The following is a 14,622-nucleotide window of genomic DNA, read 5'->3' as shown; positions in this document are numbered from 1 at the left end:
CAAATTTACTTCGGAAGGTTTGTGTGAGGCTTTTATCTTGCAGGGCAAGCTGTACTTAACCTGCCCCAGTCTTCTAGACATAGTGGAGGTTCTGTTTTAAGAACTTTTCTCAAGGCTTTACAAAAGGCACATATAATATTGGATCACAGAGCTAAGGAGGCAAGAAGTTTGGAGGGGGTTTCGAAGTATGAGAAACATTTTGTAAGTCTCCTGCTACCCTGCCTACCACTTCATCCAGGGCCTCTGACCAGCATGCAGCTGCTTCTCTCCCTCAAGCAGCTCCTGTGTTGGCTCCTTTGTGCCCCACTCACTTGGCCTAAAGGGACAGCCAGAGACATAGTAAGCAGAGCACACTAACTTGCTCGGCCTCTCTAGGAGCCCCAGGTCCTATTCCGGCTCCACAGAGAATTCCAGTTCCAGTTCCAGTTCCCCGGCTTCCTGCTATGCTAGACTCCTCATCTTTTGGTCCCTGTATCTCTGAGTTGGTGCCTGTCTCCACTGTGCTTCTGAGTCTGTTGGCCACTGCATTTCACACTAGCCAGGATGCAGTAGTTGCACTTCCTTCCACCCAGGACATGGCAACCATGCTTCCTGCTGTGCAAGACATGGAAGCTGCACTTCTACTGTTCAGATCCCTGGCTGGTTGCCTGGCCAGTTCACTGCCTGACCACCTGGTCAGTTCCCACCCAGCAACCTGTCCAGATTCCTGTTCAGTGTGAACACCCTTCATTATAGTCTGCTATGTCTGTGCATTCTCATGTCCCTGGAAGTATTTTTGTTCCTGTTTCTGTTTCAGTGTTTGTTCTGGTTGCCATTCATATCCCTATGTATTCGTTTGTCTATATACTCGTACCGGTCATAGTCTCAATCTCTTGATTATTCCCAACCCCTTGTCTAGTCCTTTCTCTGTTGGTATACATTCCCAGTCTTGTATTCCATATCATGTTCAACTTTGTGTCCAGTCTTCAATCCAACCCTTTATTCAGACCCATATTCCCATCTTTTCTTATGTCCTCTGTCCAGTCCTGTGTCCAGCCTCAGGGGTATATGTGTGTGTGTGTGTGTGTGTGTGTGTGTGTGTGTTTTGGGGGGTCCCTTGTTAATTTGCCCTGCTCTCTGTACATCCTTTTTTTTTTTTTTTTTTTTGCCTTGATAGCATCTTTATTTCGTAGATTCCCAGTGTCTTTGGCTTTCCACTGTGGTCTCCTGCTTCATTTCTCCGAGACTCAATGCTTGAAATGCAATGATATTCACCAGTACACAGTACTAGCACTTCTGCATTTTACTTTTTTGGCTTTTTATTCTTTCTCGCCATATCATGTTCTGGATGATTCATGACTACATACACTGCATTACCCATTATGTGACACTTTCCTCTTTTTCTGCAAGTCTAGTACAAGACAAATAATATTAATTCTAGTCTAAGTAATGTTAATGCTAATTTACAGTGTTGGTCTGGATCCAAAAAGGCACAAATAGATTGTGTAAGTCAGACAATGACACAGCAGAGCTTCAAACAGAACTAGTAGCTACTGAAATGCAGGTGGATAGCAGCAAGCTAACTTTAGCTCCACTGCTAGCAGTGAGGAACCTGTTGATGTAAAATCAGCAAAAACACCTGAAGCTGGTTGTTATTTTGAGTAAATAAATTTATGTTGTGAACATCAGTGATATCTCCTAGTATCTTTTATTCACTATAGAAATTTAAAAAAATGTAATACTTAATGATTTGCCCACTCACACTAGCATCCTGCTTCTTGTCTCCTTCAACCTGATTATAGAAAAATTACTTTCCAGAACAGTAAAATAGTAAAATGACAGTAACACAGTAACTAGGCTTCTTAAACACTTGTTTTTCTACCATGATTTTTTAATAGACAGAAAACAAAAAACAAAGAGGATAAAGGCAAGACCAGGAGCAATCAAGTCAACCTTCTGCCTTCTGAAAGCACAATTCAGAAGTCTTATTTAGTGGCTGGTTGGTTTCTGTTCCATCCAGAGCCTAGGAGAGCTGTTCAAGGCCACTGACTCATGCATGCACACGTACTTGTGCTGAGTCAGGCTGTCAAAGCCACCTAGCCAGGCTTGCTTTAGTCATGCTCTGACAGGAACCCAATCTAGCACCTTACACCACTGTCAAACTAATCTCAGACCCCCTTTGGACCTCTCAGCAGCTGGATATTCGCAGTCCCAATTAGAGCAAGGACCAGCCCCACTCAAGTCATCACATCATCAGCTCATTAGAGCCCCCCCCCCCTCCTTTTTTTCTTGCTCACATCTTTATTTCTACCTAAAGTAAAAATGATTAAAACTACCTATCATGTTTTTATTTTTTGGTAATACTACATGATGTAGAATTTATATTTTATTATACATTCACCAGTCAGCCTATCTGAAACACCTACTTTGTAGTTAGTACAGTTATAGTCTATAGCCCATCTGTTTATATGCACAGAATTGTGTTAGACACCTTCTAGCCCTTTATCAGTGTCTGTCTGTGACACAGGGCCAATTCTCACTGGGCATTTTCAGATGGTTGACCACTCTTAGCCCAGCAGTGACTGAAAAGCTTTAAAAACTCAGCAACATCAATGTGCTCTTATATCAAACTAGAATTCGATTCCATTCCACGTGCATGTCAGTATCACTGCTATGTTGAGGATGTTTCAGAGTGCAAATAAGGTCTGTTCAGTGGTAGTACTCTGGGCAGAAACTCGGCAGTAGTAAATGGGGTATGAGGTCACTGATGAAGTGTGCCACTTGCTCGCCCATTTATAAGATATATGTACAGACAAATATGAACAAAGTATGCAGGTACAAGGTATGTGTTTGTAACATAATGGCTGATGCATATAATATTATACAGTGTTTTAAAGTTTGATCTTTAGTTGTCAAAAAATGCTCTGGACGTCTAGCACTCACCCTCAAAAAAAGTTATTATTTAAATATGTTTCACTTACCCAGCATCACTTGCATTTCCACATAATAAGGCATCCTTAGCTCCATCCTCTTTATAGAAGTTGTCTGGGGATGAGAAAAATACGATAAGCCTGCATCATGCAGAAAAAGCCTGTAACATGCAGAAACCCTGAATGTATTCTATTATAAACACAATACACTTTTATATCCTTTAAAAACCTAGCTGGTTAAAAGACAAAGTTTGTCATCTGGAAAAAAAACTCATATGTTTCTAAAGAATCATAGAAAAGGAATGATTTTTTAAATGCTTGATGTTATGGCACATTAAGTCTGACATGATACACAAAGAGGACAAAATCCATTACAAAGGCCTTGGCTGGTATCAGCACCAGTGCCCATTCTACCAGGCTCTCCATCTTATCTCCTGTCATTTTCACACTGTCCCCCCTGCCCTCCACCACTCCAGGTCTGGAGTAGGGCATTTAGGCGACAGAGGCTGGACCACGGCAGGTCACTGTTTGGCAGGCTGCCCTGGCCCAAACTTGCAGCTGTCAGTAATGTTCTCAGCTGTATGGCCTTAAATGTGTCTTCTGTGCAGCCTGAACTCGGATGCAAGCCAGTCTGAGGCAGTGCTTATCAGACTGCACAGTGTTCCCGCTGCCTGAGTGCTGATCAGGTGCTATTGTTCTGGACAATAACATTGTTAGTCTGTATGAAAGAGGAACAAACTATGTTGATGGTCTTTCCCCAAATGCAGCACTAAAACTATTATTAAAGTGTCATGTTTTAAAACATGCTTTTTCATCATCCACAGTATGTATTGAACAGAAAAGTAGCCTTGTCCCCTATTTTATTCAGCACTCCTCTTAAAGACATAGGACATAAACAAGTTAGAAGATCGGGTGTGTGGCATTTACCCATCAGTTGAAGTCTGTGCAATAGGTGGAGAAGTTGAGGGTGTCTATAAAATTTTCATGCAAAACACCTGTTTCTAAGACCTCTAAATACCATCTACCATTCAAAATCAAATAGGTTACTGGAAGACACTTTAGTCATTATCATGAAATGACGAGGCACATCAGGAGAAATAACCATCTATTTAAATCAGTGTCCTACATCTTCATACTGCAGGTCACGTTTCTGAGTGCCAGCAATGTCCTAATTGCTATTCTAATAAAATGAGACCAACCAAAAATAATACTAAATCTCATCTTAAATAGATGTCTGCTCACCTACTAGCATTGTCATTCAGTGGCAAAGAGATGACAGACAGGCCTAATATCCTAGTCCCATTTACAACCCAAAATATGCTAATCCTCTAAGTAATTCATTATATTACAGAAAGGCTTTGTGATGATATTGAGAGTCTATTAGCCATACCTTTCTATGATGCTGGAGCTACGTATTGCTAACAGAAGCCATGGTCAACAATAGTGTTGGACTTAATAATGTTCTAACTGCAGATTGAAACAAGGTCATGTTTACACAATAAGAATCTACTGGGAAATTTCTGAGAGCTTATTCTAAACACACTGTGAACAACATTAGGTAATAGCTTGACCCCAAGTTGGCCATGTTAGCATGACTGCGCAGATTTAGGTGTCTTAAGAGAAGCTATAAATGCATGCCTTTTAAAACAGCACTTAAATAATAAATGCAAATATAAAATCGATACATAGATATACACACAAATCTGCTGTATAAATAAATAAATAATTGAGGAAAAAAATGTACAATATAATTCTGTGTAGAAGTTGAAAAAACGGATGGCAGAATATTCAAAGCTTGTTGACGTTATTGTGGGACCACGTGCTCGTGCTCTCTGAAATCTACCAATAGTCAGAGTTGATGGTGTCAGTGATTGCAGGGTCATCTAAGTACTTTATATACATCATCCTCAGGCACTAACTTCTACAGTCATCTGTATAAAGTGTGAACAAGACCAGTGAAATGATTGAGCCTTGTGGTACGCCTGTTGATATGAGTTTATTAGTACTTAGGTGACCAAAGGATCTGACTCTCTGGATCTTATCTGTCAGAAGATAAAGGATGAGGTGTTTTAAGATGTGGATTACCATGCATGCTATGAAGATTATAATCTATGAAGTGAAGTTGTACAGTGTCAAATGCCCTGAAGAAGTCCACAAATAACAGCCTAATAAATGATTTGGGTCTCTCCATTTGTTCATAGGTGTAATAGAGCAACATCAACACTACATCATCTACACCTCTTTTCTGCTTACATGGAAACTGAAGTTGGTCTAGTAATCCATTCACTGTCTCCTGTAGCTATGGTGGTAAGAGGATTCTCTCAAAGACTTCATCACAAGTGATATTAGAGTTACAGGGTGATCGTCGTTATTACAAATGGGGTTGCTCTTCTTAGAGACTGGGTAGATAATGGGAGATTTCCCTAAAGTTGGTATGGTATGTTCCAACAGGGAGCAGTTGAAGAGGTGACAGAACACTTCTGTCAGCTCTCTGGAGTACAGTTTCAGGAGCCATTTACTGATGCTATCTGGACCTGGAGATTTGCTGGATTTTACTTTCCTGAGAACTCCCTGTACCTCCGCTGGGCAATACTCTATGTTAGGGCTGATTGAAGCTGTTCAAGTTCAGCTTTTTTTGGTGTGTGTGTGTGTGTGTGTGCATGCATGTGTGTGTGCGCGTGCGTGTGTATCCCTGTAGGGTAACCCTTTTTTGGCAGTAGGTAGAACCATGGTAGATTCATCAAGAAATGGTCCCCTTGGAAGTAAAGTCTTCCTTAAACTTAAACCAAAGTCATCTTTTGCCACAGGAGCAGAACTGGGAAATATGTTTATGTACCCGAATACAAAATCCATCATGAATCTCCTAATAATACATTATAGACATAGTCATGCCATCGTGACTCTCCTAACAATACACTAAAGCCATTGTAATGCCATCAGGAATTTCCTAATGATATATGATATAGAAACTATATCACGAATCTGTTAATAACACATTATAGAGAGAGGAATCAGTCCTTTTTCCTAAAAGGATAATATGTTCTGTTCAAATCAAGTGATGCTGCAGCTGAGACACAGACTTCCTTGTGACATATGGCTGATCATGAGCAGCCAATGACAAGTCAGCACAGCATATGCAGAGTTTCTACCCTTTTCCTCCTGGCACCACTGTATCCTGATTGCTTTGAACCAGTGAGCCATAGCCAATACACAGAACAAATGTGACACACTGCAAACGCATAACCTGTAACCGTGGTCACAAAGAAGTTAGACGAATAATACTATACTAACTTTTTCTGCGATTTATGGGCGCTTAGTCAAGTTTGATGGCACCCACCTTCATTCGTGATGAACTCTTCCATGGATGACCAGGTCTTGTTATTGCAGAAGAAGGAGCTGTTGCTGTAAAAGGAGGGTGTACTGCTGTTGATGCAGTGGGATGTGGTGCGAACACACTTCTGCCTTAGGTTCCCCATAAAGAGCTGCAGGCCAATGAGGGCGAACACACTCAGACAGAACACAGTGAGGATCATGACATCTGCCAGCTTCTTTACAGACTGAATCAGGGCACCCACAATAGTCTTCAGGCCTAAAAAGGGAACACCAAGCAGTAAAAATGAAAACATCTTAGAGACATGCAGCACGCTAAATGCAGTGAGGCTCAAGCAAGTAAGATATGAATGCTCAAAGGCAAAATTACTAATGAAATTGTAGTAGAAATATGTTATCATTAAGTTGAATGTATTACAGAACTTCAATTACTTTGCAGTTTTCTAACTTTATACTACCATTACGTCTAGTTACTGATACTGTCATATTTCATATACTACATCTCAACAGAAAGTAAATGAAATGCATTGACAACTTATTCATGAACAACCTTATATATATATATATATATATATATATATATATATATATATATATATATATATATATATATATATATATATATATTTGCATGCCCACCACCCGTGAACCGAATTTCACAATAATGCAAACAACTGGAGGGAGTCAAAAACACTAATCAATGCACAACAAAGGCTAACGTGTACTCTTTCTATGTTTACTGAAAACTCCACAGACTTTACTCATCGACAGCAGACGCAATGGATAAAAGCCTAGATTCTCACATAATCTCTTAGTGGATATGATCAATCAATTCAGTTATTCACATGTTCTGTCCTTTCTTTATGTTAAAATGTTCAAACTCAAATTACGATCAAAATGCTGAATGCAGACTTAATTATTGCCTGAAAGCTAAAACAGTTTTAAGGTCCCTCATTCTGTAGTGCGCAACTGCTGTTGATGCTTGGGGCTTACCATGCAAGACACTCTAAAGCTATCCATGCCTGTGTTAGGTGTTAAGCACTAAGGTCCAATGAGACTTTTGAAGTCAGCTGAGCCCACAAGATGGAGGCCAAACTGTAACCTGAAACATCTGCCTTCATCTAACTTCACTTGTCTGTGTTCACAGTACTATACTGTACAACATGGGGATACTCAGAAGGCATCTATATGACACTTTAGCCTCAAATGTCAACTGAACTCTATAGTGACCCTTAAAGGTAAGCAGGAATAGTTTTCTTCTTTCTTTAATTATTCAAAAATCACATCTTACTACATGGTGCTGTTTACAATGACATTGCCTAGAAAAAAAATTCTGCTGCCACAGTAGGCAATTCAAGTATTAATCTAGAACATCCTATGCTACATTATGCTTCCCAACACAAAAGTCTCATTGCCTACATGCAGCATTGCCAGATTTCCAAAATAGCCTTGCTATTTGGAAGAAAAGGAAATGTGTCGTAGGCTTTTAGCCATTAGGTAGCACAGGAGACCTTAGTGGTTAACGCCCCTCTCACCTGGGATGACCGAGATAGTTTTCAGTGCTCGTAGGACTCTGAACGTCCGTAATGCTGAGACATTGCCCAGGTCCACAAACTCAGTAACATATCTGCAATAAGCGAAAATGGAAGCGCACACAATGACACAGCACCAACAACAGGCAAACAACACAGGAAAGGGAGGCAGGGAGGGATTGGTCTGGGAATATGGTAATGGGATGTTTAGAGAGGACAGTGTTGAGGGGAGATGCGTTGGGCAGCTGGACTTCAAAGGAGTTTTGCGCTGGACTGGACAAGGAGCGACACTGCAGCCTGTTTCCCAGAATGCAGGAACAAGGAACCCTTACCTGGAATAACTGAAATAGTTTTCAAAGCTCGGAGGACTCTGAACGTTCGAAGTGCTTGCAGATTGCCTACTTTAATAAACTCAGTTAGAAACCTGCAGAATCAAATTACAATTATTTGAAAAAAAAAAAATAAATAAAGGCAATGCAAAGAAACAGTGAAAAGGAAAGGAGAGGAACGAAGTAAAACAGTGTAAGTGACATATTTTACTTTTTGTCCCAAAGATCAGAAATGAAAGCAGGTACCACCAGCCCTTTTTATTTTCTGATGTGGGATCAAACCTTTCTGAACCCAGATATGCTTTAGTCATATATCGAGTTCCATCTCTTCTGACCCATTACACTGATTGAATAATCGAATTACTGTAAGAGAGGGGTCGGTGAGGGGGTGGGCTAGTGGGATTGCACCACTGGTAATATCACATGTGGTGACAGGAGATGAGACAGGGACAAGGCCTGGGCGGTGTTAAGAATATGATTATGTTTGGATGTGTCACTCAGATGTGTGGCAGTCAAGCACAGGAGGGCAGCTATTTTGTTTCCATAGGAACCTGGATTGGAGGGGGAAGCTTCTATCATTTATCACCACTTGTATCTGTTTTGCAATCATCAGTCTGGATTTAATAAAGCCAGGAATGGTGGCCAGAGGCCCTGTCAATGACCCGACACTGACGTGACTTATTGGCTACAGTATGGCCTAAGAATCTATCTGTAGCAATGGAAGCATCCAGTTCAAGGACAGCTACCCTGTTCAGAGAAGAGAAATAAAACTGTAAAGGCCAATGAGAAATAAGCACTTCATCACTGGCCACAGACAGGCCACCTCAAGACCAGAGATAGGCAGCCTTAGTGCTTGAATGGGTGGACAACCATGTAATAAAGAGATGAAAGCATTGCTAGGGCATTTAAAACACCTGTATTACAAAAACATTCTTTAAAGCAATGGGAATTCTACTACTGGGTGACAACAGGCTGTTGTTACTCATTACTGTTATTATAAATTGACCATATATATATATATATGTATATATATATATATATATATATATATATATATATATATATATATATATATACACACACACATACACACACACACACACACACACACACACACACACACACACACACACATATATATATATATATATATATATATATATACACACACACCTCTTTATAATCATTCTTTCTATATTCTCTCGAGAAGCATCCAGCTAAGCAAGGTATGTAGTTTCTGTATTTACAGTAATATTTACAGTAAAATGTTTTAATGAAGTCTGGAACCATTTTTGAACAGAAAACATATTTTGGACTGTTTTTTTTTTAATAGTTTATTTATATTTCAATTGATTTAATAACTGAATTCAAACTATATTGTCTCTTGTATGTTTCCTTACCATTTATTATGAATGGAAAATTAGCATGACAAAAATAATACGTTTCCATTACATAAAATGATTTCATATGGATTTAGAAATTATTGCACAGACCTCAGTCTCACTTAGTCATGCTCTGAATATACATTAAAACTATATAAATGTACAACAGAAATACAGAAAAAAATACTGAAACAAATATAGCCACATATATGAGGTAGAAACAGAGTTGTTAACAATACAACTGTATAACACAAACACTTAGGGGAATATGACAAAATGTATGCTTACCACTGTTGCTCTGGCAACGTGTTTGGAACTTAGGTTCATGGACAGGGTAACTGATTATACATTTCAAGCTTCCATGACGTGTGTTTAAGACAATACACATATATGAACATAGTTCACTGAAGGATATGTGACCAATTAATGTTATCCTACAAAAAGACTTTTCTTTTTCCACTGACCTATTATTTTTTTTCTTTATCAGACCAATGCAACTATTTATAATTACCAGCACTAATGCTATGAGTGGGTTTAATTTAGGCGTTAATTCAGTGGGAGATGGTGGTAGATGGATAAAAGGGGTTAAAGAGGTCATTGAAGATAATCAAAGGCCAGAGGGAAATGTACTTACGCCATGACAATCACGCTGAAATCCAGCCAGTTCCATGGATCCCTCAGGAAGGTGAATGGTCCAATACAGAATCCCCTCGCCAGAATTTTTATCAATGACTCAAATGTATAAATCCCAGTGAAGGTATACCTGAGCAGAATGCAAGGGGCAGGGCAGAAATAGGGGTGGACAAATACCCAGACAAGTAAGAATCAGTGGTACAGAAAAAAGAGAGAGGCAAGTTCCCCTCCTTTTTAAAAACATGGCCTGATCCACAAACTTCAAGAACAGAGTTAAATAAGGGGAGGAAATTGACACAAGACTAACATGGAGCTGTGATGTGGGGACAGGGGGTACAGGGGTGATTGAGTGTGGTTATGTGCGTTTGCCAAAGAAGACATGAGAAGCACATGTACAGTACTGTGGCAGCCGCCAAGGCACAAATGGCAAGCTCTTTTGACAGTAGCTGCTTGATGAATTAGCAATCATCAAGACAAGAATGGGCATTAAAATCCAGCACATCACTTTACAGTTACAGGAAGAGACAATCCAACAGACTGGATGGTGAGTGATATGAAGGATGCAGCATTCTGAAGTGCACAGTCATATTTCTGTCTCTCTCTCTCCCTCTCTCTCCCTCTCTCTCCCCTCTCTCTTTACCTCTGTCTCTCTATCTCATTTAATTAGGTTCAATGCACTATATGTGTTTTCGTGTGAATTCTGCTCTATAATATCATACCTCTCAACACAATGAAGCTTAGGCTAACGGAATAAAAATAATGGTAAAATTCGAAATAAGATCCAACTTACTAATAAGGTATGATATTTAAATGTCATCAGAACCAAAATGATAGTTAATAATCTTGTTTATTTAATTCCTATTCTGGGTGTTTAAAATTATTTGGTTTTAACTTGTTGGGCAGGTAAGACATCACTGCTCCTCTAACATTACAAATGTAATTGGTCCTTGCCTAGGGTTACAAGGTGTTGAGAGGTACAACTTAACTGGGTTAAAATAGTGTTTCATTGCATGCTACATGCCAATGAACACCTAATCAAAGAGTAAAGCTGAAGCCCTGTCTGGAATGCTGGGTGATAGTGCACAAGGTTAAGAAGAGTCTAGTGTTAAGGGTGAATGCATTTGGCAAAAGTCTCACTCCCTTTGGTAACTTACACTGCAGTGCAAGTCTCAGAATACAGCAAACTATATTGCTGTAAAGTCATAAACATGGGATAAATCCATTCTATCCATTCCAATACATGTACAGCATGTACTGACTACAGTTGAGGTTCTGGAGCCTTACTGATGCTGGAAAGGATTAACAGACTTACTGAGAGACAGACAGGTAGTCCCACAGACAGGCTGACAGAGCAGTGGTCTGTAGGGACGGTTCGTGGCAGCAACACACAAACAGACAAGGAGACAGATGGACAGGCAAGCTGGCTGACACACAGAGGCAGGGAGAGAGACAGGTAGGTAGAATGAAAAAGAGTATCACAAGAAGAACCAATGATCAAACAAGATAGATAGATAGATAGATAGATAGATAGATAGATAGATAGATAGATAGATAGATAGATAGATAGATAGATAGATAGATAGATAGATAGATAGATAGGATTTAACCCATGTTCTTCTGAAACAGATGTATTGGCCAATTGTATCAGAAAACTCTATGCCATTCCTGACATTTTATTACTTTTTAAAAAGTCAGTTGTTTTAATGAAATTTTCGGAACGCAGAACGGTATATGACAACCATACCATGATTTCATTCCGATGTAGCATAGCAGAGGTGCAATTAGCAAAGTCATGGGCTTGACACAGTCATATTGTTAACTTACTTGCTAATTGAGGTTGGCAAGGTAACAAACACCTGGCAAAGCTTTACATCAGGACAAACAGGGCACAGTTCAGAGGTCAATACAGTCAAAGAGGGTTATGAGCTAGAAAAGAAAGAGGTACAGAGCAATTGACACAGCCTCTTTCAGTCCAGGGAGGCTTGCATGCCTAGACAGAGAAAGAGTGGATACTTACTCAACATATTTGGCCCACTGCGCTGGTTCTGACATGGCCATGAAGCAACAGTTGGTCAAAATAGTGCACATAATGAACAGACTGAATAATGTAGCACAGTTAAGGAAAACATGTACATTCAAAAAGTCATACCAACATAGAGTGCAGTCTGCCAATAACTGCACAGTGAAAAAAATTATAAAAAATGAAACAATGAATGTGAAGTTAAACTGCACATTCTTCCTAATTCAGTGAATAATAAGTAATTGGACTTTGCGTAGTTATATCTCAGCCAACTATTTGATGTTGTATCATTACTTCCTGCACAACAGATATAACAAAAGGTCTAAAGGTTTTTTTAAACAATTTTTAAATGTGCCTTTTACATTTAGTGTCTGGTGCTGTTGTCTGTCCACATGAGGACCAAAGAAGTGTCATTGCCAGTAAAGCAGGTCATTAAGAGGATAAAAATCAGTATAAATCAATCAGAGATACAGACAGAACTATAATGATTTTAAGTGCATTAAAACCAACTATTTTGTACCTTGTAAAGAAGTAGCGGAGATTAGTACTTTGTTAAAACACTGGGGAGATTAGCAATCGCTTACAAACTAGCAAACCTAAGATTACCACTCAATCAATTATAACTAAAAAAATGTTGAACAAATCAAAATCGGCACCCAGAATATAGGCATAGATGTGCTCTGTGAATGGCCACCTGACAGCTGGACAGGTCCCTGAAACATATTTCTAATAATTTTTTTGTTGTCAGTATGGAGTCAGTTAGCTGAAACCCACTAAGCATGTTTATGAATGCTGAAGTGGAAAAGCCCCCAGAACAAACAGGAGTGGGTTAGAGCCCTCAGGCACTCACTTACAACGGATCTGCACCCAAGTAGTAAGTATTTTTATAAAATATTTATAATTTTATTTTATATTATAAAACTATTTATAAATAGTTTTATTTAAGAAATCATTAATTGTCCAACTAATTATAGTTCCATAAGGGGCTGTTTGTTTGTTTTTTAAACAATATGATTCTCTCATTAATGCTGTAAATGTCTTTAAATTTTCATTTAATTTAAAAAGCAAGTCCAGTGTCAAATAAAAATCATTTCACTTTCTATTTACTGAAATCTATATGTAAATGATGCAATGTATATATACATGTATAACATTCTTAAAATCCTTTAGCACAATATATCATTCTTGCCCATCCAAAAACATGTAGCAATGCAACCTCCTGAATATTTCTCTGGACGTATATGACACAAATTCTTGCAGTAGATTCATCATAATAGGGCTTGATTACAGGTTTATAGGACTTGTAATGTATGAGTCTAAAAATTTAACTGTTCACAACAACCAGTTGACAGTAATTGACATCTGCTCATTCTGCTAAATGATGCTGAAAATTAGAACTTCGTCATTGAGACGTGGGCCTGTCCCGCTTCTGTAAATACAGTCTCAGCATGTTGTCCTCCCACATGGTCTTATTTTCACAATTTTCTTCTGGAAGGGGCAATTTGAAACCACTGTATATGAGGGTAATCTAGACCTCATTATGTGACAATGGGGAATTTTAAAAACATTTTCCTCCAACATCTCACCAGAATATTTGGTTAAACTTTTTTTTTTTTTTTTTTTTTTTTTTAATCTGAGAGGGTTACAGTGAACTCAAGTTTTATTACTGTTGCTCGACTAACTCCGTCAATGCCTTATTCAAAAGTAATGTCTGGGTATTACTTATTCCATGTATTAATATAATTTAAGCACCATTTTTCACATGCACTATATAGTTTTTTAATGTATGTGTTGAGTAAGAAATTATATGAAGAGCATGTGATCAATTTATATGTACTAGCAGTATTACTTGTATTGCTCTCACTCAGTTTTTATTTTATTATTGTTATTTTTTTTTTAGTATTAAAAGTAGGTTCCCTGTATTTTGGCCTAAACTCTTCTTTATCTCTCCCCATATAGCTAATTTATCCACACACACTTTGTTACTTACTACAGTAATAGGTCGCTGACAAATTATTCCACTACATAGAAACATCATCACAGTTATTTCTGTTTTAAACTGTTCATTGAGTTGGTTGAATCTGGCTAATGAAATTACAGTAACCATACAGGGAAACATTTTATGATATCCCATTTACAGTTACTTCTCTGTGACTGAGAACTCAATAATATTGTTTATTATTTCTAAGAACCCTCAGCACTGGGTGTTGATGGAGGTTTTCATGTTCTACCAGCCTCTACCATGCACTCACCATCAATGATTCATAACCACAAGAACAGCAGACTGGTTAAACAAAGACATACAAACCATCTGCTAACATTCATAACAGGAAAAGTCGATTTCAGTGTCACAGGCATGTAAATCTGCTAAAGTGATGTCAAGGCTCTGTTTTGAATGTCTGCTTAGTAAGTTGACCCTGTTTTGGGGCAATGGACACGGTGCTTCACTACACTGTATGAAACACTCTGAGTTCTCTGAGTTCTCCA

The 14,622-nt window shown here is 38.7% G+C and overlaps 1 protein-coding gene across 6 annotated transcripts in view; it reads right to left on the bottom strand.

The window, feature by feature from the left end:
* The window catches only part of scn5lab (sodium channel, voltage gated, type V-like, alpha b), a 96,925-nt gene that overhangs the window by 62,386 nt on the left and 19,917 nt on the right, over positions 1-14,622 (bottom strand). For 5 of the 6 annotated variants that reach the window (XM_081697038.1, XM_081697042.1, XM_081697041.1 and 2 more), the window contains 5 exons: positions 12,133-12,223; positions 10,117-10,245; positions 7,775-7,866; positions 6,247-6,498; positions 2,961-3,024 (listed from right to left, as the gene is read on the bottom strand). In XM_081697038.1, the coding sequence (XP_081553164.1) occupies positions 2,961-3,024; positions 6,247-6,498; positions 7,775-7,866; positions 10,117-10,245; positions 12,133-12,223 (628 nt within the window). Of the gene's footprint in view, positions 1-2,960; positions 3,025-6,246; positions 6,499-7,774; positions 7,867-10,116; positions 10,246-12,132; positions 12,224-14,622 lie in introns of those variants that run through there. The other variant, XM_081697043.1, reaches the window with a different exon arrangement.

The sequence above is a fragment of the Electrophorus electricus genome, chromosome 14 (assembly GCF_041902795.1).
Source record: "Electrophorus electricus isolate QZ-2024a chromosome 14, ASM4190279v1, whole genome shotgun sequence".
NCBI classification, from domain to species: domain Eukaryota; kingdom Metazoa; phylum Chordata; class Actinopteri; order Gymnotiformes; family Gymnotidae; genus Electrophorus; species Electrophorus electricus.
The sequence above is the reverse complement of the archived record's forward strand: the minus strand, read 5'-3'. Positions and strand labels throughout refer to the sequence as shown.